General features: G+C 44.0%; 1 protein-coding gene across 3 annotated transcripts in view; it reads right to left on the minus strand.

Moving 5' to 3' along the window:
- Positions 1–27706, minus strand: part of PLXNC1 (plexin C1) — a 140871-nt gene that overhangs the window by 20631 nt on the left and 92534 nt on the right. For all 3 annotated transcript variants that reach the window (XM_019710302.2, XM_074325267.1, XM_074325266.1), the window contains 8 exons: positions 26138–26239; positions 25721–25824; positions 22322–22360; positions 21950–22074; positions 20304–20502; positions 15361–15507; positions 2801–2978; positions 497–600 (listed from right to left, as the gene is read on the minus strand). In XM_019710302.2, the coding sequence (XP_019565861.2) occupies positions 497–600; positions 2801–2978; positions 15361–15507; positions 20304–20502; positions 21950–22074; positions 22322–22360; positions 25721–25824; positions 26138–26239 (998 nt within the window). The remainder of the gene's footprint in view (positions 1–496; positions 601–2800; positions 2979–15360; positions 15508–20303; positions 20503–21949; positions 22075–22321; positions 22361–25720; positions 25825–26137; positions 26240–27706) is intronic.

The following is a 27706-nucleotide window of genomic DNA, read 5'->3' on the forward strand; positions in this document are numbered from 1 at the left end:
TATCACTGGATATTACAAACAGGAAATGCGGAATTCTTCCGAAAAAAGGACCGCACATAAAAGGTGATGTGGTCTAATGGAAACACTGATGAGCCATGAGGCTTAGGACTTTTATTGGCTTTGTCCAGTGCCAAGCTCAACAATAACTCTTCCAGGGCTTCCCTGAGGAACAAGCTTTGAGAGGCCAGAGGATCTCGTAAAGGGGAGGTTTCTCACCTCAACTGCAGGATGGAGAGCAGTCGGCTCCCATGAAAATCAGAGCTTTCAGAGAGAGAGGTCGAGGGGAACCAGTAGACCATGAAGGACAGTCATTCACGAGCCCTTCCAAATGAGCAACTAAGGAAAATGGTCCCAGAGAAAGTCTGCAAACTATTCTGGAAAATGGCTGGAAGTCCTGTAATTTTCTAAGAGGACTGACATGGTGCTGGAGAATTCGCAGGGTGCAGTGAGGACTGGGGACGAGGACGGGGACATGGGGGCTCGGTCTTGCTCTTACCTCGTAGTGGCCAATGGTATTGAGCTTGGTGATTCCATCTTCAAGAATCACGGAGGAGCTGTCGATGTCCAGGAGCTCCTTCTGCCGGGTGCCCACCTGAAGCTCTGGAGGAAAAAAAACCAAACAAACAAAAGAGCACTTCGTTGTCTTTCGAAATTACAAAGAGACATTTTAAATGCGACCCTGTCACTTCTGCAAATATTCTTCATAAATACTTAAATAAAATGGTAAATATTGGTTTGAAGGCTCAGAGACCTATCAGCCAGGCCGGTCGCCTGAGTTTGGTTTCGGTTTTGTTTTATGTTTAGGGCTTGACTTTTAAGACCACTTTTCCCTGAAGCTTTTACTCTGAGGCTCGGCCTGGAAGTAAAGCCAAACGAAGACAAACTAATGCCTCCCAGAGGCACTCTTCCTAACGCCAGCTCTTCAGAAAATTCCCAGAGCCAGTCAGTGTGCTCACACGCGTGGGTTTGTGTGTTCACAAGCAGATGTGCTGTGAGGTCCCTGGGCGAGGGATATTGGCGGGCTAACATCCCAAAACACAGGGTTCAGACTGCTTCACAGAGGGTGCCAGCTGTGCCCTAGGGTCAGAGTGTGGCCCACAGACGTGTTTTCTCTTTTTGTGAACCTGCACCATGTTTCACTTCTTATTATTTTAATGTCAATTCAGCACCAACATTTAATGATCAGAGTTGTACATAGAAATTTGGACTTTGGTTTTCCCTTTTTTTTAAAAAGGGAAAAACCCTTTAAAAAATGGGACCATCTGGCAACACTGACAACACAGGCCCGGCTTCAGCTGAAGCTAAGTGGCCCTGCCCCCTTAGACAGCATGTCTTTTCCCTAAGAAGTCAGGCCCCATCATTTTGTCTTATCCTAGACGGGCCCACACCCCTTAAGTATGGTACTTCCTGCCTCTTTGAGCATCTGAGCTTGTGAGCCTCTGCATGAGAGGTGTGAGCAGAGCTGCTTCTGGTATTGGATTGCAGTACAATTTATGGCTGGTTTCTAAGGCTTTCCTTGGTTTCCCGAGGCCAGCCTTGCAGGCAGTTTGGAAGATCAGCTGACATGCAGAGGGCTGACATGGCTGGTATGCTGTGTCTCATTTACTATCAGACTCCACAGGAGCTTCTGGTTGGCTTGTCCTGCTCCCCACCTTCCTCCATCAGGAGGCCAGAGGCATGCTGGGAAGACTATACGGACTTGGCCATGGCAGGACTGAGGCCACCAGGCTGGTTTCCTGTGGTCCTTGCCTCTGTGTGCCCATCTCCTCCCCTGCGAGAGGGAGGCTCCCCTGAGAGAGCAAGGAGGGTATGGGTCACACCATGGTTTCCTGGCTGGGGCTGCCCCTTTGACCCTGTATCTAACCAGTGAGCTGAACTGGTCTTCAAGTACCCAACAGTCTATCCAAGGGAAGGAAACAGAAGAGAGGTGCCTTAGCAGCTCTACTATAAAGCCAGGTCACGCAGTTGCTACACATTTACATGGTTTCACTCAAATGTGCCAGACCCTGCCCCCAGGCTTCTCTCAGTGGCCTTGCAGCAGGAGCTTTGACTTGAAGGGCAGGGTGGGATGATTTTAATTGCCCATTTAGTGGAGGCTACGACTGTACTTGGAGGGGAGATGAACCTTGTTACGCTGTCACCGTTGTGATTTTACTCTTCTTTCCTGTCCCATTATCTGCTATAAAATCCCATGACAGTCTCCTGGGAGGGCTGCATGGAGCTCAACTTATAATGTTGATGAACATTTGAGTGAAGTGGAGCCCTGTTAGCATGCTCACGCATATGCTCTCCTTTGCAGTATACCAATAGAACCCGAAAATGAATTCACAGCAGATGCTGCTTCATGTTGGGGGAGGATGGAGGGTATGTATACTTAATGCAGGATGCGATTACCAGAGAGGAAGATGACCTTTCCAGCGTGCTGGCGTTAACACCCAGAGTCTGGGCCACTCACTAATGACACACTGGGTATCACAACAAACAAATCAAATGCCAACGTGAAATGCAACACATACAGAGGGCACGGGGTTTACTCCTTTTTGTACTTCCTGATGCAAGTGAATCCATTCCGTCTTCAGGGTTATCAATCTCATGAATCTAATTTACAAACGCAATATTTAAAAAACCAGCATCTTTGAAGGATTCTGCTTCCTAAGAAGACTTGTGACGCTCTCTGGAGAGCAAAGCAGTGTCGTGGGCCCAGACATGCCCTCTGGGAACACCCAGGCCGACCCTGTGGGGGCGGGGTGGGGGGAGGTATGAGGGATGGTCATCAGGGACAGCCGCATCGCCGCCTTACCAAGACAGATTTCGTTCAGCTGAAGTCCATAAGGAGAGCCATTTTTGCTGAGGAATGCTTGGAAAATCTTTTCTTTGGCTTGGCCTATAGTATCACAATCAAGAACATTGACTGAAATATTCCGACAGACATCTGCACTGTCGTTTTCTGGGATTTTTTCAAAGACGACGTTCAATGCCTGCAAGAATATAAACAGGTTTCCAAGTCTATTAGGTAATTGCCATCTGAAAGGCATTCATAAAAGACACAAACCTCAGCGAGTCCTACTAATACCTCCAACAGCACATTAGCAAACACCCTGTTGCATTATGCTGCTTTCATCTTTTTTCCATAATCCATTCTTTTCAGGGATAATGGAAAGGAAAACAGAAAGTTAAAACTCTCATTACAGAGCAAGCATTGAATAAATACATTTGAGAGTAAAATACACATACTCATAAATATTATCAAAATAGTTATTTCTAATTTCATCCTAAAAAAGAAATATTTTGGAAAGGTTGCACAGTAGATGATGACAGACTGGTGACTATCTTTTTATTAACAGGATCACCGAGACCCAGAAGTGGAATTCCAGGTGACAGGAAAGATTATGAGGTAGCCGTATTGATCACGCAGAAGAGGTCACTTTCTAATATGCAGAATTAATTACGGCCATGTTCATCTCCCCCTCCACTTTCAACATCTTCCATCAGATTCCTGAGCCCTCATTAAAACACTGAGATCCCCACCCTGCACCATTATCCTGGCATTAATTATTTTCCATTTCAGTGCCGTTTTGTCAGTTGACATTCTCCCAGTCTCAGAATCAGGCAAATGGAGGAAGTATGGCCTTTGTGAATGTGTGAAAACACGGAACTAGGGAATATTTCAAAATGAATTTAAAAGCAATTTCAGGTTTATTTTGTCCACAAACAAATGAACACACCTAAAACAACGAAGTTTACTTAACTATGGGTCGTTGGGGGAACTGAGTCACGCACATGCTAGGAGTATTTTGTAATTAGCATAGCAGACAACCTAGATCCTAAGGCTCCTTGGTAATCATGGAGTCAGAGGGACCTGGGTACGGTGTAAAATGTGCAATTATTTAACATTTTTGAGCCTGACTGTGATGAGGGAACATAAAATGATTACTGAAAACTGTTAAAACAAAAAATGAAAACACGAACATTGTGGAGAATGGGAATCTTAGGGTTAACAATTTTAAAGTGGGTAAATAACAGTACCAGGCTTCTAGTGTTGTTAATGGAGATTGAATGAGATAAGGCCTGCCAAAGGCTCTGGCATAGGGCTAGGCTGCTGGGAAGGGCCCAATGACAATTGTAATAGTGACAAGTTATTATTTCATATAACTTATCATAGCTATTACTGTTTAGTGTTGGCATGCCTCTATTTGGAAACAAAGACTCAGCTGGTGTTGAACAGCTTGGACTCTGACCCCATGTTAGTATCTGTCAGAGGAAAGAGGGTGCTGCCAGCATGTAGACCATTCCCTCCGGAGTCAGGCTCCTGGGTTCATCCCAGCTCACTGCTAACCAGCTGGGTGACCTCTCAGCCTATCGCTAACCAGCTGGGTGACCTCTCAGCCTATCGCTAACCAGCTGGGTGACCTCTCTAGCTCGGTTTTCTCACCTACAAAGTGGGAATAACAATAGTAACTGCCTCCCAGGGTTCCTGTGAGGATGAACTGAATTAACCACGGAGCCCTTAGCACAGCGTCTGGGATGATGTGACTTATGGACTGATGACACGGAAAAGGGGCTTCTGAACTCTGGGGAGGTTCCCAGGGGTGTATCTTCTTGTCCCTGCCTGTGAACCTTCTACAATCCTGTTTCCAACTGTGCAAGAGTACACGTTGGTCCAGCCCGAACCAAGCAATTAAGACTGAATCAGTAGAACCTGAGCTCTGAGGTTAGGGGTGCTCTCAGTCTGGCTCGTGTGCGTTCCCTTCCTCCCGGAACACACTTGCTTCCTTGCCTGTGCTCAGAGCACATTGGTGTTTGGGCCAGTCACCCACTGGGAAGGGATGCAAACCCGAAATACTGAGTGGGAGAGAAGGCAGCAAGTGCTCGGTGAGAAGGGCAACTACCGCAGACTGTCAGGAAAGAAGCAACGAGGGGACGCCTCACGCCAGAGTCCTCTGCCATGCCTCCCGTTTTTAGGGACATTTATTGAGGCCTCTGGGGCCAGACAATCTGCCAGATGCATTTCAAGGCATAGTTCTTTTAATCTTATCAGTATCCCGGGGAGGGAGGTTGTATAATTATTATCCCCGTTTTAGAGCGAGGAAACTGAGGCACAGAGGGGCCAAGTAACTTGCTCCAGGGACACAGCTCTTAAGTGGCAGAGCCATAAGTTGGTGCCACGAACCACTCGGGTGCAGGTCCCTCCCCGGGCCACCCTGGCTCTCCCTCCTTCCTCCTCATCCCACCTACAGCCCAGAACCCTCCAGACCTCCAGGAGTCATGTCTTAGATCAGGCTGTAAGTGAGGTCCTCAGCTAGGTTCCCCAGTACAAACGGCGGCTCTGGTGGGGGCGGGAGCAGTAAAGGCTAGTCCTGCAATCTGAGTAGACTTGCCTGCGTCTCCCCATATTTCCCTACGAGTTGGCCTCCTCACTGGGAGTAAGGGTAGGTCAGTGACATCATCGGCCTTCCAAAAATAAAGATGAATAGAAAGCACCTTTTAATCCGAGCTCCTGCGATCCCAGCTTGTTTTGCAGTTTTATAGGTATTTGTGAAATAACACTGTGTGACTACCTAACGGGCACTATTGTCTTTAACAAAAACACCTCTTTATAGGCAATGAATGTTCTTCTTGAAAACATAACCAAAAGGAAAAAAAAATCTTTACTGGATGTAAAATAATGTAAATCTGCCACTGCCTCCACAGCTAGATGGGTGGATAAAAGGTAAAATGGCATTTTATAGAGTCCACAGGGAATTCTGAGAGTAAATTCAGACACAAATTGATTTGTGTTCATTTTTTATGCTGCTAACGCTTGTACTCAGACCGTAGTTTCCTAGAGCCTGAGTGCAGTCAGGCTCTCAGCGTGGGCCCTTCCCCTGCACCCCCACCCAGGGCTTGGAAAGCACACACTGGACGTCTGCTCCCCAATGGGAAGGTCCATCATGGACACACCAGCTCCCCATCAAGACCCTGTGCCCTGCTCCCTGTTAGGGGCTGGGTGTAGGACAGACCTTAAGACACAGTCCTGGTTCTCAGAGAACTGTGTAATTCACATTGCACTTGAGAAAGAAAGCATCACCTGAGACACGATAGTCAGCCACCAAGGGCAGCTCTGTCACCGTCGGAAAGTGTTCACAGGGGATTCGAGGAGGCTGAGGGCTCTGAACACTGGCATCACCCCCTTCTCCGGCTCCTTACCAGCTGTGGGAGCGTGGGCAAGCCAGCTAACATCTCCGAGCCCTAAAATCCTCATTGCTCCTATCTCAAAGGAGGGACTGAACAACAAGATGTAATAATAGCAAATGAAGGCGTGCTTCCGGTGTGCCAAGCCCTGTTGGAAATGATGTGTGTGTATTATATGTAAACGAGTCTCAGGAACAGTCCTATGACATGGATTCTATTATTATTCCTGTTGTACTGATGAGCAGTTCAGGCACAGAGAGGTTAAGCAAACTGTATACACTCACAAGAAGACGGTAGAAGCAGGCACTCCATCCCCACGTTCTTCAACACTTGGGGATCCTAGCTTCCAGGAAATGAAAATGTTTTGTAAACTAAATGTGGTCCAAATCTATGGGTTGGTGATTAATTTTCAATGCCCATGAAAAGCTAAAGTGCTATAAAATGTATATCAGCGTCTTCACCAGAAATCCACCCCTCTGTTAAGAAGAACAGCACTGGTTCTCCTTATTTCCTTGGCATGAAAGCATCAGCAACGCTGGGCAATAGATATGGTTGGTTGTCCAATCAGTAGCCATCTCTCCTCCTTTGTTAACGGAAGCCAGGTATCGACCCCAGTGGGCCAGATTAGGTTAGGAAACATGGCTCGTGGCAACTCCCTTCTCCTTCACAGGAACTCTTCCTGTAACCCCGGTCCATCCAATGAGACATAAACGGAAAGGGTTTCTACTCTCACAAAAGGAGGACAGCAGTGCTTAGAGCTGTGGCAGCTATTTTGTGACTATGAGGCAAAGCCAAAAGAAGATGGAGATGGTGACTCAGAGCCCTGACACTACTGACTGGAGTGCGAGCCTTGGGGCTACTTACCTCCAGACTTTTTGCTCTAGGATGCAATTCTTACTATTTCAGGCACCAGTACTCAGATTTTTCCCTTACTGACAGCTGAATACACATAGACTGACAGGGCACACCTTGTTGATGCTATGATATAATCCAATCACAGACACACATCTACTTTGCATCTATTGCAGGGCAGTGCAGATATACAAAGGAGTACCTGGCTCTGACACTGCCTGGGAAGTATTTGAAGACGGGTAGAACAACTGTTGGATACACACAACTAATTCTGATACCAGGTAGAAAATAGGTACAGATGAAGTGCTTTAGAGGTTCACAAAGATATTACTCTAGATTGGAGGGAGGACTTTAAAGGGAGAGAAATCAGGGAAGCCTGCATGGAGGAAGGGACATTTGAATTGGGTCTGGAAGGGAACTGCATGTGCAGCAGTATGTGAGGAAGGCTCTGAACCATGGAGATACTTGGCTTCAATCCTAATTAGACTGTGAGCAGCAAGCTTCAAACTTGTACTCAGGCAACAAGGTCAGGAAGTCTACAGAAAGAACCTCACTTCCTTTGGGTAGGATGAAGGGTGGAGGACTTGAACACCTATGCTTGCCTTTCCAAAAGCACCACCTGCCATCTCAGAAGCCTTGTACTATTTATAGAAACAAAAGGTGAAGAAGAGAGCACTGTTTTAGGTTTCTAATAATAATAGCAAGCATTGTTGAACACATACCATGTACTGGGAATTGTCTTAAATGCTTTGCTAATTCACTGAATCCTCACCACATCTCTATGAAATGGGCACTATTAGTAGCCTCATTTAATGGATGAAGAAACTGAGACACTAGAATTTCAGAAATGTGTCCAAGATTGCAGAGCTGATGAGGGTAATAATGAGGATATGCCCACACTTTTAACTTGGAAGCCAAAAGGTCAACCAAGGTGATAAACTTCCAAAGGGCGGTCTCAATGTGCCTGAGGTCCCCATAAATGCAATCAGAGCAGACAGGCTGGACTGGACAGCCCACTAGAGGAGGCTTCACCTCCTTACCATGGCGTGTCATGGAACCCAGTGAATCGGCGGCAACCCCGGGGCTGGGGTCTTACCACAGGCATTTTTAAGGAGCTCACATTCGCCCAGAATAAAGACAACCTTCCCCAGCCTCTGCGGCTGCTGGGTATAGTCATGTGATCGAGTGCTGGCCCATGAGATTCAGTGGATGTGTTCTGCGGCAGCCTCTGGGAAACGTCCTTAAAAGACAGCTGGTGATCACCTGTCCCCTTTTCTCCAGCCCTGCTTATATCCTGCTGGCTGGAGTGTGGAAGGAGGCTGGGGGTGAGCAAACACCTTAGACCAGCAGGTGACCTGAGGACAACAAGAGAGAAGGAGCCCGGGTCTATCTGCAAGGATGGCCCAGAGCGGAGGCACCCACCAGCCTTGGTCTGCTCACCCAGAACTTCATGGGGGAGAGAAATAAACTTCTCTGTTGCTTAAGCCACAGGTATCTTGCGTCCCCATTTCTTGCAGAGGAATGCATCCGAATGGATTCAGAAACAAGCCTCTTACCAAGATGCGTTATTACAATGGCAAGGCTATTTGGAAGACACATGGCCCAGAACCGAGAGAAAGACCAGATTAGAAGGGCCTAGTCTTTTTGTAGCATGTCACAAACCAACCCCTTTAGGTAGGTAGTTGTTCAGGTTTATCAATCATTGTGGTCTCCAGTTCACGTCTGTCCAATGGGATACTGTCTGCCATAGGTTGTAAATGCCGCATACTGAAGTTATGGGTAACATTTTTAATAGTAACATAAGCTTTTAGTGACAGTGGATTCAGCTAACCAACTCACTGCATCCCCCCATTATCAATAAATAACTTCCCGAAAAGAATGGTGAGGGGATACTCTCTGCTTAGTAGACCTTAGAGTTGACAAGAAAAATAGCTCAGACAAAAAAAAACTATTATAAATATTTAATAAGCACCTACTCTGTGCGGGGCATGACAGCTAGACATCTTACATATATTATTTTCTGATCGCATAACAAATGTACACGGTGAGATTTTAATCACCTGTTTGTAAATGAGGAAATAGGTTTACAGAGGTTGAGTGACTTGCCCAAGGTCACACAGCCACTTAGTAAAGTGGTTGAGTCCAGATTCACACCCAGGATAGTCAGACTCCAAACCCCATCCCTTCTACACTAAGCCACACAGCACGTGGACATACAGCCACATTCTTGGCCCACTGGCCGCCTGGCCACTTTACCCAGCATCCCTTCACACAACTTAGTGGTTTTGGATATTGAGGAGGTAGAAAAAATATGGCTGCAGGGGGCTGGGAAAAGTCAAAAGCAAACAAAGAGGCATTTTTTCACACTTTCCCTACACTTTGGTGCAGGGGGCGGTGGGGAGGAAAGGTGCAGCCACCTCATTTACTCCTCAACCACATTCTTAGCTAATAAGGGCAGGGACAGGCTGCATCCTTTCTGTAATACCTTATAGTGCCTAAACAGTAATTTTAAAATAATTTGTTACAAACCGGCAACTTTATCATAAAAAGTCTTTGGCCATTATTGCTTTCAGTACAAAAAACCTATAAAATGTATTTCTAATTTCATTTCAGAGCCAAATAAAGGTCAAGAGGAAAGTCTGGTTTTAATAGCAAACTGAATCAGACAGACAGCGGGAGAGACTGACTTCCAGAAGTTCAGGAGAAGCAGCAAGAGCCTAGAGTTAGAAGGGCAAGTCTCAGAAAAGCTTCTGAGCTGAGGTTTTCCTCAAGCCGGAGTCTGCAGCCTGGGGACACCCTACCAGACTCCCCCTCCAGTGTTGTTCTTGCCTGCTGACCTCCCCTCTCGACCCTCCTTTTCCTGTCCCCACTAAAGATGGAGAGCCCAGAGCTTCCTGGATAAAAGCATTAGGTTGGTGCAAAAGTAACTGCGGTTTTTGCATTTATTTTTAACCTTTTAAACCGCAATTACTTTTGCACCAATCTAATCAACGTAATACTTTGCCCCTTAACAAAATAATGAGGGAAAAGAGCCTTTTTCATTTTGAAGAAAAAAAAATTAATGGAGCGGTTTCCTCAAATTTAAGTTTCTCTCACAAATTTTCTATACTTGCTACCATTTGCTCACATTTGTTCCTGCTAGAATCAAGGGAGAACCTTGGCTGATTTAGGCACAAATTATTGAGTTCAGTATTTTAGGTTTAATATAAGTATTTCACAGTTTTTTTTATTTTTTTGGCAAAGCTCCCCATGAGTTTCAGATTTATGGACAGTGGCAAGTCATTTCCACTGCTGTATCCCCAGAAGAAGAGGAAGGAGGTCCAGGCTTTTAGGGTTGGTGGAAGGGCGGGTTCTAGTTCTTTTGCTCTATTGCATCAAGCTCTAGCTTCGGGCTGGCAAACTTTCTGTGAAAGGCCAGATAGTAAATATTTAAGATTTCGCAGCTTGTCTGACCTCTGTTACAACTACTCAAATTTGTAAATGAATGGGCGTGGCTGTGTTCCAATAAAACTTTATTGATAATGACAGGCAGCAGGACCACGTTTGGCTCACAGGCCATTGTTGGCTGATCCCTGCTCTAGGTAACAGTAACTTCAAATGGAATTCTGACTTTGGCAATGCCAGAAAAGACACATCTAAAAAAAAAAAAATTCCTTTTATACCTATTATGATTTGCTATAAAAGTCACCATTCTCTGAGGACAAGTATAAATAATGATCTTTCATGAAATAATAGAGTCACATTTGAGTCATAAAGAAGAAAATTAAATATTTTTGTGTTTAGGTAACTAAATTATTTTCCAATTCTACGTTGATGGGTGTGAGAAGAAAGGGTATGAAGAGAAAAGTCATTTAAAGCACCAATTTAATGTTCGTTTTTCATTTTCCACTGCTTGCTATCAACTAAGGAATGACTTACCTAAAATGATTATAAAAAATGGTTTCATTTCTTTGATCGGGAAGCTCAGAATAGTAACTATGAAGTTAGTAATGGTTTCAGTATTGTTGCAAGTCATAATGGAAATGATTTGCACTATGGTAGGGAGAAAAAGGGTAAAAAAGCTCAAGAATTGTTAATTACCTTCACTGTTTCCCCACAAACACTCGGAGTATTAAAAACAAAATTGCTGAAGTGAAAACATCAGGATTTAATGAACAATAGGATGTAATTGAAGTAACAGAGAATGACTTAATCAGGACAGTGGGTTGTTTAATTAAGGGGATAATGGATCTTCCAAAAGGACAAACTAAATGGAACAGAAGGAGCTGGGAGTGGTGATGAGCCACGATGCTAAAGGAAGTATGTGGACGAGAAACTTCCTAGGGGTAGCCAGAGCTCTGCTCTATAGGAGATACTTTATTAAACATGACGGTCCCCAAAATGGTAATTACTAGGGGAAAAAAGACAGACTGGGATGGGCTGGCATCAACCTTCAATAGATCATAGTAGAGGCATTAAGGTTTCTGCAGGCATGATGTGTGGTTTTTCAAGAATTTCTAATAATCTTAAAGACTTTCTCATAGATATGAGAATGAGGGCAATAATATGTTTGTAGGAACACCGTTGCCCAGGATGCCAAGATGCTATCTCGCAGATACAGCTGACTGGCAGGCTCATTTCCTGGGTTTAAGAGTTCAAAAAACCATTTCTTGCTTCCCTTTGATTACAAGTCAAACTTCTCTTGCTAATTCAGCACACTTGCTACGAGTTACTGGGTTTTCTCATCTCCTCCTGGAAGTAAAGTAAATGTCCTTTCTCCCCTGTGGTACACTTTCCTGGAACTGAAATCCTCAAGTCTTCACTCGCTCCTTAGAAGTTTCAGGCAATCTGCTCTGAATTCATTCTCTGGACACAGCACACGCTCAGGGCCCAAGATCCTCCAGCAATAAAATCGAACACGCCTAAAATTTTGCAAAGGAGGAAAAGCCTCCCATCCATAGGGTTTATTCTTATTCTAGCTGTCAAATCCGAATCCCTGGGTAGCAGAGGAAGACTAGCGTCCTGCGTGTGTACAAACCCTCCCCTGATGCCACAGTTCAGGAAGATAGCAGTGTCAGGATGGTTTGCCTCATTGAACACCAGCCTGCAATGCCCTGATAGAGAAGGAGAGTTTCTTACGGTGCTCGAGTAAGTGTGACTCTATGCGGCTTAGCTTAAGTTTGAGAAAACACGGAGGAATTTTCCTCCGAGCATGCAGCAAACAAAGAATTACTTCCCAGAGCCCATTTGTTAGTATAATGATTTCGTGTATAAGAAACTGGCAGGGTGTCTTTATGTTCTAGAAAACACCCCACACCTCAGGGAGAACACATTCTAATCTTAGAGAAGTGTGAGAACCTTAAAGAAGTGTGAAATTTTTAGGTGCTTACATGGTGCTGTACTTCTGAGCATTTAGTTAAACAGGAGTTTGGGGGCTTCCTTTTAAATGTGTCCCTGTCACGGCACCAGGCTGTCATTTCAAATTGTCAGGCAGCTGCTTCTGATTTTTCTCCGACTTTTCTTTTCTTGAAAGAATTTACACGCATGCGCACACACACACACACACACACCCCATACACACACTTTCTCTCTCTCTCAAGTATGTTCACCACACTTTGGTTTTCAATTACTTAAATAACCTCAGGCAAATTTAGAAAATCAAGACTTCAAACCACTGGGTGGACATGCCTCAGAGGGGAGATAAAAGTGAGAAAGAGGGGGAGGAGGAGAAGACAGATGTGATGGGTAAGGCTGGGGGAACTTGCCTGAAAGGAAATGAAAAACTTTAAATTTTTATATTGACCTTCCGCTAACATTTTGTCACCCAAGCATAGACCAGATCATGTGCCTTCTCTGGAGCTTTGAGTATAATCATCCACCATGAAAGTGAAGTTGGGACAGGTCCAATAAAAGGCATTAAACATCACTGTCCAAGGCAAGGCCCCTAGAAAGAAGTGGTCCACCCCTTTTTCAGTTTCAACTCTTGATATCTAATCGCAAATCCATATTTGAAAAAGAAGATTAATGTGGATATCTAAAATCATAATTTTCCATTAGTCTTTTCCCCAGTGGCTATAAAGGGGAAAAAAAGAAAGATCCAAGAGTCCACATGAATTGCTTCAACATCAAGAAACATTTTGATGATGAGTTGAGTGTTAACAAATCAGAAACACATGGTCTTAATTGACTGTGAAATAAATAATGTTTCCAAATGAAAGGGAAAAAAAGTATTCAGATGTAAAGTATTAAAATAGACTTAAACCTCCAAAGTTCCTTCAGGCGTCTGACTTCTTCCCCACTCCCAGTCCCATCTTCTCTGTCTCTCTCCTTCCTGTCAGGCTTCATGTTTTCCTGAGAGTAAATTACTGCTGGATTCCCCGACCTATATTTACATGCAAATATTTCTCTTTGGGAACTTGTGGGGCTTCTAAAATGTTTCCAAGTTAAAGCACTAACATCTTCTGGGTTAGGACCAAGGCCCTGGGTGTGAAGACAAACTCAGGATCAGTGGAAGGAAGACAGTAGTCTCGGATGCAAAGTTCAGCTTTTGTTCTCCAAGTGCGGTGCTACTCCATGCAGGACGCACACTAGAATAACCTGGAGTGTTAAAAAACACCACCACCACCAACAAAAACAAGCCTATCTATGCCTGGTCTCCATCCTCAGAGACTGACTTAACCAATCACGAGGGAAGGCCCAAGCATTGCTCTGTCTGGATCTGCATCGCTAACAACCGCTGGAAGAGATGTGAATTAAATTGAACAAATCTGTGCATTGTACTCATGTGCCAGGCGATGCTCGAAGTGTTCTGCAGAAGATTGACTCTTTTAATCCTCACAACATCCCGTGAGACAGGCAGGCACCATGATCATCATCGCCATATTACGGAGGAGAGTGAGGCACAGAGAGGTTTCAAAACGTGCCCAGTGTCACACAGCTGGCAGGTGACACAGGCAGGACCCAAACCTGCCTGGCCCCAGAGTCAGCACTGTTAGCCATTACACCAATAGTTCTCCAGGTGTCATCCTGGACCCGCAGTGTCTGCAGGGAGCTCTTTAGAAATGCAGATCCTCAGGCCACACCCCAGGCCTACTGATTTAGAAACTCTGGGGTGCTGCCTTGCAATTGGTGCTTAAGCTCTCTAGGTGATTCTGACGCATACTAAAGTTTGAAAGCCACTGCATCCCACTGCCTCTCCTCAGACAGTGTATAGGCAGAAAACAGAACTGTTGACTTTCTGCTCACTTCCCACTGCGCAGAGGGCAGTTGAGCCTGGTGCAGGGTGAGCGACATCTGCCAGTGACCAAGATCTGTGGACTGTTCTCCCACCAGAGAACATAACAGTAGCACGGTCTACAGCGTATGGTGCCTTCTCTGATTCGGGAATGAATTCTTCCCGGATGACACTGCAGCGCTTGCCATCCAGAGAAAAGCCACAGGAGACTCAGCTCCCTCACTGAGCAATACCAAAACCTCACTATAATTTTTTCCTCCTTCTCCACTAATGGGATTGTGAAGAAGCCCAGAGTCTCCATAAAGCTAAAGATCAAACCAAAACACAGCAATCTCTTTTCCAAGTCTCTATTAACAGAAAAGCATAGAATATTCCTAAGTAATTTTGGAGATACTTGCCACGCTTGGTTCTCTGAAATTCCGGTATGTACAAGAAATTGGTCCCTCTCCCTTTAGGAAGATGAAGAGGGTGGGTGGGGTGGGGATGGGTGCAAAGGAAGTTCTCAAACGGGCAAAAACCCTCCGCCTTCCTGGCAATCACCTTCCTGTAGTGACTTACAGCATTCCTCTAAAAATATCTATGAGATCACAGACATTAAGTACACGATACCAAACATTTGTAACCAATCCATGAAAACAAAGTGAGGGCATCATGTTGCATGGGGAACACAGTGGGGATTTGTCTTTTGTTATTGTTCTAAAATAAGACGGCCTCAATTTGGTTGAAATATATCTTCACACATTGTCTTCCAGAGCAGAGAGCCATTTGAGAAATTCTGATTGCAATTATAAGTGCTGAATGGGGAGTACTTTGCATTTCCTTTGACGCTGCTGAAAGCTATAAGCAATCTTGATATTAAAATCTTTGGAAATTGATGAGTACCCCAGGCATCATTACAATACTTTCTCCCCCAATCCAAGTAATTACAATCTATTATGTGAACACGTGTTAATATTTTATCAACTACTGTTTTTAATTAACTAAACATCTGAGGCTTCCTGCAAGTAGAAATTATTTCATTTCATTTGAAGTCACCCCCCCACCACCCCCACCCCCAACCACACTCTCTAACTCCCACACAGGCTATTTCCGAGTCTGGATGGAAAGCTTGACCACAAACATACCACAGTGCTGAATTCTGGAACCTGCCACAGCAGCCAGTCTTCATTAAGGGTGTACAGGGCTTTGCAGGTAATTACATCGACGGGACCCTTGTTTATTTTCTGGTTCAGAGTCGTCACCAGCAAATAGAACGGCTCTCCAACAGTTTCCTTGGAACAGACACAAAAGCGACAGTTAGCTTTCTGTGGAATCCACTCTACTTTTCAAAGAATTCAAGTTTCATTTTATGGCAGTACGACAGGAGACAGGAGGCAGTGTTTTCTAACAAACAACAGGAAACGCCCAAGGAAATATATATTGCTGTGTTTAGGATTGGGAGCAAACCTCAGGAAACTGCATCCTCTCCCAACACACACACACACACACACACACACACACACACACACTCGGCAATAACATGAAGTGCACACAGTAGCTGCTTCCTGTATGATGAAGCCTCTGTATGGTACACGAATGGTCATCAGCTAGCTAATGCCTAAGAAGAGTGAGTAGATGCAGAGTTTTAACCTGTGTTTATGTTTCTACTTAATTGACGTTTTTCGTTTGTTTGTTTTTGTGGGTTTTTTTTAGAAAAACAAAATAAATGGCATTTTCAAAAATTTGACTTTGGGTGGTGAACAATGAATGCAATAGACAGACGATGTATTACAGAATTGTGCAATTGAAACCTATATAATTGTATTAAACAACGTCGCCTCAATACAGTTCATAAAAAAAGGAAAAAAAGAAAAAAAATGCTCAATGATTAGCCTTGGTAACCAGAATAAACATCGTAACACTTTACACATTTGCCGAGAAGGATGCTCTTTGGGTTAACAGCTTTTTATGAGGAAGTGGCTGGCTTCCAGTTACACATCTTGCAGCCGTCTCTCCTGCCACTGTGCAGGCCAGTCCTGTGACATTCCCAGATGCAGCCTGTCATTCCCAGACAAAGCGAGCCATCCCAACTGAGCACCTTTGCTGGGCGGAGCCACAAATGGGAGGCATCTCCTTTCCCTGGACTGGAGCCAATCCGATCGGTCTAAGGCTATTACCAAACATTCGGCCCATCCTAATGGATTCTTCTCCACACTTCTACCAAGTGCACTTTTTCCTGGACAAGGGGCTGTCACCTCTGCTGTTACTGAAGTTTGTAGCCACTTCGTGCTTAAATAGACTCTGAGCAACCCAAATGGGAAGCTCGTGTGTTCTGCTTCTGCTGCAGCCTCCCAAGGCACGAGGCCCTGGGTCGATTACAGTGTATTTGCAAAATAATAAATCTCCTGTGATCAAGAGACATTAAACTGAATATGTGAGGAAGAGCCAGCGCCAGAACCAGGAAGTCAGACTGCCTTAGTGATGATGAAAAGCCAGCCACGTGACGAGGGTTTAAAGCACCAGTTTACAAAGTCAAGTTTACAGCCAATGCATCTGGCTTTGAAAGGAGGAGTCCACTGGACCTCTCAGCTGCTTTCCCTTGAACATGTGAAGTCAGACTTCTTTTATGTCTCGTGGGTCCCCCAACTATTCTGTCCCATCCTTCGTACTTATTCTGAGAACATGTGCCCTCCCCAGTCCTGGCGCTTCCTCTAGCCCCTTGTACCCCACACTGCACTGGGGCCCTTTAGCGTGTCTCTCTTGCCTGCTGACACATCCTTGAGTCCGTTCCTTAGTGTAGGACAGAGGTGGACTCTTCAGAAATTTCCCAAGTGGAGAGACCGTTGGAACTAATATACAACATTTAAATTCCTTTAAGAAACTTCCCTAATCTAGTGGTTTACAACCGTGCTGCTCTCTTCTCTTTCCCGCTGCCCTCTTGGGTAATGTCCTGACCACAATCCCAGAACCTCTACTTCCCCATCCGTCCAGCACACATCAGAGACGGCCTGAGTGCACTTGTGAAGCGCTGGCTGTGCCCATAGAGGTTGGACTCAGGGAGCCAGGTGTGCTCTCCTGGGCTACATGGGGGTACAGCAATGACGCGACGGTCCTGCAGTCGGGAGTTCTCCAGAATTCTCCCAGAGGGCAGCTAGACGGAGATCAGTGACATCTCGTCTACTACTGCAGCCCACACAAGTGGTTTTAACCCTGGAGAATCCCTTGGGGCTCTAGTAAAAATTCTGGAGCCCGGGCACTACTTTAGATCGACAAGTGGAACCTCTGGAGATGAGGCTGGGGCATCTTAATACTTTCCCAGGGGATTCTAAGGCGGCTGGCTTAGGGAAACCATGGGGCTGCAAGGTTTCTTGGTCACCACTGAACATAACGTTTGGGTTAGGCGCCTGCCAGGCGCGTAGACATCTTTCCAGAGCAGGGTATACACAGCAGCCCGGAAGCCGGCCCGTGGCAGAGCCCACCTCTGAACCGCCCCTGCCCGTCCTTTCCTGTGATGGCAAGTGAGCCTGGCCCCTTCACTGTCCTTTCATTCGTGAGACTTGACTCTGGCCTTGGCTGAGCCAGAGGCTTTCATGCCCGCAATCTTGTTCCATCCTTCAGTCCTCTCCTAAGCCTGTAAGAAGGTGCCCGACTCATTGGAGTGGCAGTAATTGGCATGGCTAAGAGCTCTCAAACCCTGGTGCTGTCACAGGCTACCTGTGGGATCCTGGGAAAGTCACATGTATTCTGTATGCCCCAATTCCCCCATCTGCAAAATGGTCATAAAGGTATTTACCTCACAGGATTAAATGAGAAAAGGTAAGTAAAGCTCTTAGCAGGATGTCTGTGGCACATTCAATAAGTGGCAGTCAGTAATATTCTTATTACTTTACCCCCCAGAGCCTGGGAGGTTCCAAGGGGAAGTCACCTGGAGGTCACAGAGCGAGTGGCACCCAGTCAAATGTCCATGGGGTAGGACAGGAGGATGAGGGCGGTCAGAGCCCCACACCCCCTCGGGACCTGGTGGGGGAAGGCAGGCCCTGCGTAGCTGAGGGAATTTATTCCACTGAAAACGAAAGCATCGCCCACTGGCTCAATGCCACTTCCTCCCAATGAGCATGCCGCCTCCTCACCACCAAGTGATCAAGACACTTTTAAACCTGCACTGCGAAATTCTGACCCAGAATCCTCTGCTCGAGGGGGCCCTTCAAGCTCAGAGCCCAGATTTTCGAAATGCCTCTCACCTCTTTAATGTCCAAGAGTGGCAAGAGTAAGGCAACAATCAACCTGTGAGGGCTCAGAGTAAGAATCACAAGATCCTAGGAGGAAGAGCTGGAAAGAAATTTAAAACCAATGGCCACACCCCTCATTTGGTGGGTAGAAAACAGATGCCCAAAGGAAAGTGCCATGCCCAGGGACACACAGCGAGCTGGGGCTGGGAGGAATTTAGAGCCTGAACTTGCACCTTCTAACTAAGACTCCTAGTCCAGTGCTCTGTCTCCTACCCCAGGGTTCTCAACTGCAGGCCACTTGGAATTCCCTGGAGGAGCTTGGAAAAGATGGCTAATGGGTGAACAAGGTCATGGATAAGCCCAGAGCTCCGGGTCCTGGGCACTGTGATGTGGCAGCCGTCAGCCTTTAAGACTAATTCCCGGGAACTGGGAGGCTCCTGCTGCCCCTGTTCAGTTGGAACTGAAGCTAGGATGGTGGGAAGCAAAAAAATTCACCCCAGAAATAACTGCTGAACACCTCCCCAAAGCGTATGATGATTTATACCATGTAAACAGAAAAGAAGGCAGATTTCATTAATCTTAATAAATGGGTATGGCCTTGGGAGAGGAAGGGGTTGGTTAAAAAAAAAAAATGTTGTGCATCTACTTGTAAGATTGCATTAAACATTAAACTAAGCACAGTCTATTTAAAGTGTTGCTTTTGGATCTAAACTTAAGTAGCACTGTTAAAACCTGTGGCATAGCAGTATATCTTATTCAAAGTTTAATTAGATTTCGGAACTAGCTACAAATACACAATTATGCAGTTTTGCTGGAATCAGGATGGCTGGTGAAATTAAAGAAGGATAAGAACCTTCTGTACCGGGGGCCACAGAGGGCTGAACTAAAATTGGGTTCAACAGAACACTCTTACTCTTCCTTCCCTATTAATATTTTATAATAATAATGGCCAACATTTATGGACTGCTTACTCAGTGCTAAGCAACTGCATACATTTTCTCATCTGTGCTTCAGAACAGCTCTAAAATATTCTTCCAATTCTACAGGTTATAAAACCAAGGTTGAGACAGGTAAAGAAACCAGCTCAAGGCCTCTAGTCTGTGGTGGAGTCTCGATTCAGAACAAGCAGTAAGCTCCAGGGTCCACTCTCTTACCACTGGAATCTACACAAGTGTGCATTGCAAAAGATATTACGATTCAATTAGATTAGAGACAGCCACGGTCTTGCAGTGACCCCAACAAAGTGAACTCAAGGGGCTGCTGGCTCTTTGGGGACTTGCTCTAATGTGGAAATTGAGTGTCATTAGTTAGCTTCAGCACATTGGTAGGTGAATGGGTGTTTCCCAGATGCTAGAAGCCCTAAGAACAGCATGTTCTTTCAGTATTTGAAATATTCCCTCCACTCAGTACATTTTCTTAAATGGACCGACTGGGCTCTGGTTGTTAGTGAACGGTGTGAAGGTGGGCTCAAAAGTCAATGGGTATAAAATCTCAGTTATGCAAGAGAAATAAGTTCTAGAACTCTGCTGTACGACATTGTGCCTATAGATCACAGCAGGGTTTTGTGCACTTACAAATCTGTTAGGGGGTGGCCCCAGGTTCACTGTTCCTCCCACAATACAGATTTTACAAAGGGAAAAGAAGAGTCGTACCTGAGGAAGTTCTAACTGAATTACATTTGCACAGGCCAATGACACAGACACAATTATGTTCCCCTCTGCGCGCTCCTCATAAGGACCCGGACTGAAAGCAAGTGAATGCTGACGCCACGGAGAGCTCAGGACTTATCCTGGCAAAGACATCAGCATCTGCGACAAGTCTTACCTCTGGCAGTGCTGGGGGAAGGATGTGAGACTTACCCGCAAAAAACCAGAAAGGCAGACGGACATCCAGTTTGTGAGGAGTTTTTCCACCACGGACTCAGTACGTCTTAGCATGAGTTTAGGCTGCATGTTACTGGACTGTTCCATCAAGTCCCTGGTCAGCACCTCCAGGATGCTGGTCAGATAGACCAGCTTGGTTTGCAGTGCAATGGTTAAGAAGGAGGCAAACAGACACCTGTTTAAAAATAGAGCCTTCGTTACAACAGCCAAGACATGGAAACAACCTAAGTGTCCACCAACAGAAGAATGGATAAAGAAAATGCGGCGTATATACTGGGGGTGCCAAAAAAATGTATACAAGTGGACACTTTGGTCAACGTTGCTCAAGCAGCCATGAGCAGAAGTGTCTGGATGCTGATGGTAACCACTTTGAGCACCTCTTGTAACTGCAGAAGGTCAACATGACTTCTACTCTTATTTTGCTATCGGTATATAGTGAGTATCACAATTTGAATACAGTTTTCCTTTCTTAAAATGTGTATACATTTTTTTGGCCCCCTCTGTATTTATATATGTGTAAGACAGAATACCATTCAGCCATAAATAAGAATGATATCTTGCCATTTGCAACCACATGGATGGACCTTGAGGGCATTATGCTAAGTAAAATAAGTCTGACAGAGAAAGGTAAATACGCATGATCTCACTTATAGAAAAAGAGATCAGGTTATTTGTGGTTACCAGAGGCAGGGGAAGGGACAAAGGTGGGGGGAATTGGATGGAAGGGTCAAAAGGCACATACTTCCAGTTATAAGGTAAATAAGTACTAGGGATATAATGTACAACTTGATGACTATGGCTAACACTGCTGTATGATACATTTGAAAACCGTTAAGAGAGTAAATCCTTAAAGTTCTCATCACAAGGAAAAAAGGCATTTTAAAAAATCTATATGAAATGATGGATGTGCACTAAAGTTACTGCGGTAATCATTTTGCAATATATTTAAGTCAAATCATCATGTTGTACACCTTAACCTTATATAATGCTGTCTGTCAGTTAGGTCTCAATAGAACTGAGAGGAAAAAAACGAAAAACATATAGAGATGACAAAGAAATACATTAAAACCAAAACAGAGTCTTGTTGTCGGCCAGCAGCTGTGGCTTGCTGGACCCTGATGGCAGCACCCACGGACTCTCGTGGGGCCCCAGGGTGCAGTCCTATGGGCATTTTTTTTAATGTCTAGGTTTCGACCACCTTTGTTTTCCATCCATAAAACCACACACTAATGTTAACTTCAGGACGTTTTATGTGTCTTCAGCATTTAAACTTTAAAGAGGTAACAAGAAGTGAGTGTTTCTCCTGAATTTTCAGGGTGCTTTTAAAAATAGAAAATAGCACTTCTGCTTTTTTGATTCAGGACTCATGCTTCTTCTTGGTGTTGGGTTTTTCAGGGTTTTTTTTTTGGTGGGTGGGGGAGGGAAGTTGTACATGTGAGTCTCTAAAATAGAATTTTTGTTGGGGTGGTGTGATCTGACATGGAGAGGTCATGGCTGCCATGACCACCCTACCAAACAGCCTGTTCTCAAGATACCGAGCTCGGTTTGGAAAGAAAATAAGGGGCTCAGGTTTTATTTTCTCTACTTAATGACTCTTGAAATATAAACAAATTGACTAATACCTGTCCTTCACTGAAAAGTTCTTCTGCTTTTCAAGGGTGTGGATGACAGTAACAAGGAAACTTTTATTACAAATTAGGGCATCCAAAGCTATGAGACTCTCATTCTTGTCACTGGCATCTCTGTTCTGGAAAAAAAAAAAGTGTATAGTATAATATGATGTAATACGATATAATATAATTAATAAAATATAATATAAAACTTAAAGTTAGAAAGTAGATCCACAATGGGTTTTCCAAGACAATGAATTATTTAATATTGAATTCATGATCCCAAAAAACCCACAATAAAAATTCAAAGTAATAATGGAGATGATGATGATGATGATGATAACACTATGAAAGTCAGGCTAAAATGAAAACTTATAGACTTACATGCATATCCTCAGTGAAGATGTGTGTGAAGCCACCTGACTGAGAGGAAGGAGACACTTTTGTTATTCATAACATCCAAAGGAAATGAATAGTGTTTTTTGTTAAAATACCCAAGTCCATTTTAATAAAGTAGAGATACTATTTGCTAACCTGAAGAGCCCCTGGGCTTATGCTCACTGCATAGCCTCTAAATACTTAATAAATAATTACTCAGCTCTCAAGAAACACCAGTGAATTCTGAAAGCCTCCAAGAATAATTATCCTTGCATCAGCCCCCTTTTTGGTAGATGAAGGCATCTCACACTTTAAAAGCACTGACTCACAGTAAAAGAAGTGGTGGTTAAAGAAGATTATGCAAATGTGCAGACCACTCCTCAGCCCTTTACCTTCTAAGCATAAAAACTGAATAGTGTTGTAAGTTTTTACAAGCCTTAGCTGAGTGGTATCGACTGTCTCAATGCACAGCGCTATTCCATTCCGCGTGGACTGGGGTGACTAAAAGCTAGAATCTGGAACCAAACGACTTGGGTTCCAGGCCTGGTCTCATCACATTCTGGTCACACCACTTGTGACAAGTGTTTTTACCTCTCGGTACCTAACTCTTCACCTGCAAAATGGGGATAATACTGATTCCCACCGCATGGGCTTGGTGTAAAAATAAAATGAATCAATGCACAGTAAGTTCTCCATGTCAGCTGTTGTGATTGTTGTTACCACTACTTTACGGCAGACTGTACCACAACGCTGCTATCCTGCTGGTGTCTACAAATATTCTGTGTGCTGCTATGCTGCGTAGTGCCTGGACGTAAACTTGTAAATCTGAGTTTTCATTTCTAATGTGTCATAAATCTTATTGGAATGGAATGACTAAATTTTAAAAGCATGCTGAGTAACACTTTAAATGAGTCAATAGAATGAAAAATAAACACAAACTTTCATGTTTACTCTTTCTTTTTAGGGGGAGAGGTAATAACTGAAACTTTAGGTTATTTGTATATCTTATTAAAGTAAATTTCTCATGCAGAGAATTTTTGCTTTATAGTTTTAAATTTGTTAGCCTAAGCAAGAAGACCTCAACTCTTATGATCATACTTTCCCCTAGTAATAAGCAGAAAAATCAGACCCTGACTTTGCATTTTCTGTTTCCTAATATTTTTCTGGTGAACCAACTTTAAGTAGATAGGCAATTTAAACAGACTGACTCTTGATCTCAAATTGGGAAATGTCACCATGGCTCCTCTAACACTTCTTCTTCCTTTCATTCAAATTTCCTTTTTCTGCTCCTAGAAGATGCTGTGCTTCCCCTTAGTTCTTCTACCTTCAGCAAAATGAAGCCGTCAATATAATGAAAAAGCAAGGCTTTCAGAGCCAAAACCAATCGGCAAGGCAAAGAACCAGGAAGTGGTCACGTCTTAGCCTCTGCAAACCTACAATTTCCTCTGGGTTTTGCCTGTTGTCGTTTGGTAGGTATTCACCACCCCAAACTCACTCTACCACCCAACCAGGCCTAGCGGTGAGGACTCCTGATCCCTCAGTAAAGGACCTAACAGAGGACTTACCTGCAGCCTAGCCTGCATTTCAACTGGCATAGTTCTAATAGAATATGTTCCCATGTCCTCTGTATCTTTCCTTAATTATTATAAACTCAATGTTAACTCAGGTCTTCTCCATAGGGTTCTGATAAATTTATGCTTGTTTTTCCTGGTTCTACTCCTTTAATGACTCCTTCTGACTTCAGTTTATATGGCTTTCTCAGTTGCCTTTCAAAATTACACCTAACCCTGAATTAAATCAGTTTGGCTTCTTGCAAGTTTCTCTTTTCTCCTAAGATAATACAGCAGTTGTTCCTGGGATTTTTAAAAAACATTCCGCAACAGTGTTCTTTTGCACTCGTCATTCCATCTTGCTCTGATTACTGAATTTAGAAGATAGGAAAATTTCTTTTTCAGGCCACAGATTACTCTCTGCAGCACTCAAGGGCAACCATTAACTGTAAAAGCCCACGCAGTACTCATGTTGATGCTAGAAATCTGTTATTTTATTGCTATTAAATTCTTAATGGGAGTCTCAGATAGCGGGAACTAGGCCTCGTGACGCCACCTTTGCTGAGGCTCTGCGCCGTCATCCTGAGTCAGGGACGTCAGCTCCCTTCCCTACACGGTGTTCTGCTATAGAAACCGAGGAGGTGGCAAATGGCAAGTCTTGGTGCCTGGTACTCTTGGAGGATAAGTTAAAAAAAATACTTTGTAAGTGCAAAAAGCTATTTATAGCCTTCTTGATTTGCAACACTAAGGCTCGGACAAAAACATATGGTGGGTGTTTTCTGGCGGTATCTCAACCTCCAGACACAACATCACGTATCATGGTGTCCACTTCTAGAATCAGAGAGAAACTAGGAATTGCTTACTGCATGGGTCTGAGTTTCTGAACTCTAGGCTTCTGGCCAAAAGCAGCTGAGAAGCTTCTGGAAGGTGATACAAGCTCTCTTTTGTTTGGCCTGGGGAGATTTCAGGCTTTGCTTAGGAGTCTAGATTTAAACATGGTAATTGGTGTCAATGTGTTCTAGAGATTGGGCCTCTCTGTAGTCACCAGTTCTGGACAAAAAAGGTAATATGGCAGGGCTGGGGTGTTGGGACGTGGAGATGATGATACAAGAATGAGTGTACCTCACCAAAGATTGGGAGGGTAAACGAAGAAGGCTGAGTGAGTGGGTGAGAAAATGGAGGTGTTAGAACATAAGTGAGACCGAAAACCCAAAGGGTTAAGTAGACTATTCCTTGGAGACCTAGAACAAATCCATCATTTCGTGCAGCTATTTCTACTAAATGAGGATGATTTGAACTGATTAGCTAAAGAGTAACTATGGAAGAGCACCACAAAAACTCTACATTGCTAAAAATGGCTGTTACCAACTCAAATTCTACACATGTCTTTTTTGCTCCCTCTCAGCCAGTGGTACTTTCCATTTCCGATTGAGAAGTAATAGTGAATAATCTAGTAGCTGCAATGTAAGTCATGCAGATAAACACAACAAATTGGCCAGCCCACAATTTATTGATTTTTAAATAAACAAGCTTGCTTCCCAGCTACAAATTCAGTTCTAAACTGGTGGTGAAATAAAGCAAATATCATCATTCTGAACGTCTGTCCCTCCTAGGTTTTTGTTACTGGACAAAGAGTAAATTGCCAGTGACCCATCACTGCTTTACACCCTAATCAATCCAATTAATAATTATCCTCCTCCCTGCTCTGCCATTATTTTGTACCAAGCACATTATTTTGTACCAAGCACATTATCTACAGCTGCCTTAGGAGCAAACACAGGTTTTAACAATAGCAACAAGCACCTTCATTATTATTCAAGACTCAACCTTAGGAATATGATCAATGCTCTTTTACCTCGGGGAAGAAAGTTCTCAGAGCAAAATGTTTGTAGTCAAGGAAGGGAACAGTTCCAAAACTATCAACCACGTCCAATTTATCCATCTGCAGCTCAGCAAAGCCTGCAAAACAGAATCCCAAGAGCAATATTTTAACTCAACAAACAATGGATAAGATCTTCTGCTGTTTTGTCTAACACTGAGTATGACCTTGGTTTTCATTAAAGAAGAAACAATAGATAATTACTTGGTTGGCTGCAGAGAAGAGCTGAAATAAAACACAAAGTCAGGCCCAGACCCTGCTGTTCAGTTATCTTCTATTATACAAACACTTCTCATTACTGCAGCCGTCTCCATGTAAGGGTAAAAAAAAAGAAAGAAAGAAAAAGACAATAAAAAAAGGTTGTTTTCTGACAAATAAAACTTTGGAGCCTACCATCACGTATCTCTTTCCGGAGCTCGCTCTCCAGGAGCTCCAGCTGTTGGCTCTGTTTGCGACTTAGCTCCTTCGATTTATGCCTGGTCACCCCCACAGCCACTGAGGAGACAAGAGATCTAGCATCAGATTGACATGCTAACTTAAAAAACAAAAAGAAAACTGAAAATCAACCTTTGCAGAGAGAGAGAATAGCATTTAAGAGGTGGAATTTATAAAAAGGAAAATTCCCTCTGAGGGATCACTCTGAAGAGGAAGATGCTGAAACGTAACCCCTACAACACAAAACCCCACGCATCTTAAAAATGAAAACTAAATCAAATAACCTTCTCTGGTAACCAAAGATCCCAGTTGGCTGGAAAGTAATGAAAAAAGCCAAGTTTCCCAACAGCCAGAGGTCACTTACATTGTTCCACTTTTATTTATTTATTTATTTATTTTTAATGTTTCTATCCTGGAGAAATAAAGTTGAGCTACAAATGCAGAAAGAAACCCCAGTTCCACGCTTAGCTATATAAGCCAAACTTGTAGAGCTCAAATGGGGTGACATGATGAGTGGTCCACAATGAAACCCTGTATCTGGATATTGCTTCTTTCTCTACTTCATCTTGCTTCTAATTGTGCTGTAGAGGCAGTAAACCAAACAGGTTCAGTGCTGGGGTGCCCACTCTGCCATTTACTGGCTGTGTGACCTCAGGTAAGTCCCTTAGCATCTCTGTGCCTGGCTGCCTGATCTAAGTGCCTACCTCATGGTGATATTAAGAGGATTACAGGAAGTAACTCACAGAAAGTAGTCAGAATATTTTTTTTTAAAAGAATACTCAACAATTGTCAACTATCACTATTTTATTCTATAAAGATTTTGTTCCTTTAATAGACATTTCATGATAAAAGGACCCTGCTACCGGTAGATGTGAATGATGCTTGAGGAAACAAAATTAAATACAGTTCTTCCCTGGACCACTTTGTAAAGTGAAGTCCTAACCATAATATGCATTGTACATCTTCCAGAAGGGGCAGGGTATGCAGTGATTCCCAAATTTACTTGATCACAGAACCCCTTTTCCCAGGAGTATTACTTGGGACTACTGTTCCAGGCTGCGGTTTGGGCAAGACTGGCCCATTGCATGTAAAGGGAGCTACTGGGCCACATCCACAAAGCAGTGAGTGTGTCATGGCTGAAATCTCCAGGGGAAGCCACAGGCAGGATGTTTTGCAGGTGGCAGGCCTCGGCCAGGTGTGTTGAGTGTTTTCACTGGTGATGTGATTGATGGACTGAGGAGTTCACTTACTCCAGCTGCTGATGACACATGCCTCCCTGGAATCATGGGAAGGAGGGGATGAGAATTTCAAAGGACTCTGCAGATTCCAATGAAGCCAAAAGCAATATGTCAAATTGAGCCCACTTCACCTTAAAGAGCATAAGCAGTCTCTATAAAAAAAAGTGAAGGGGCAGGCAGAGAGAGGTCACAGGTTTCTAGTGAGCCACAAAGTGGACGTGAATTTAGGGTGAGGCTGTTATATCTACAGCAGCTTAGTATCAGCGGATTCTCAAAATGGAGCCCAGCA

The sequence above is a fragment of the Rhinolophus sinicus genome, linkage group LG02, assembly GCF_036562045.2.
Source record: "Rhinolophus sinicus isolate RSC01 linkage group LG02, ASM3656204v1, whole genome shotgun sequence".
NCBI lineage: Eukaryota > Metazoa > Chordata > Mammalia > Chiroptera > Rhinolophidae > Rhinolophus > Rhinolophus sinicus.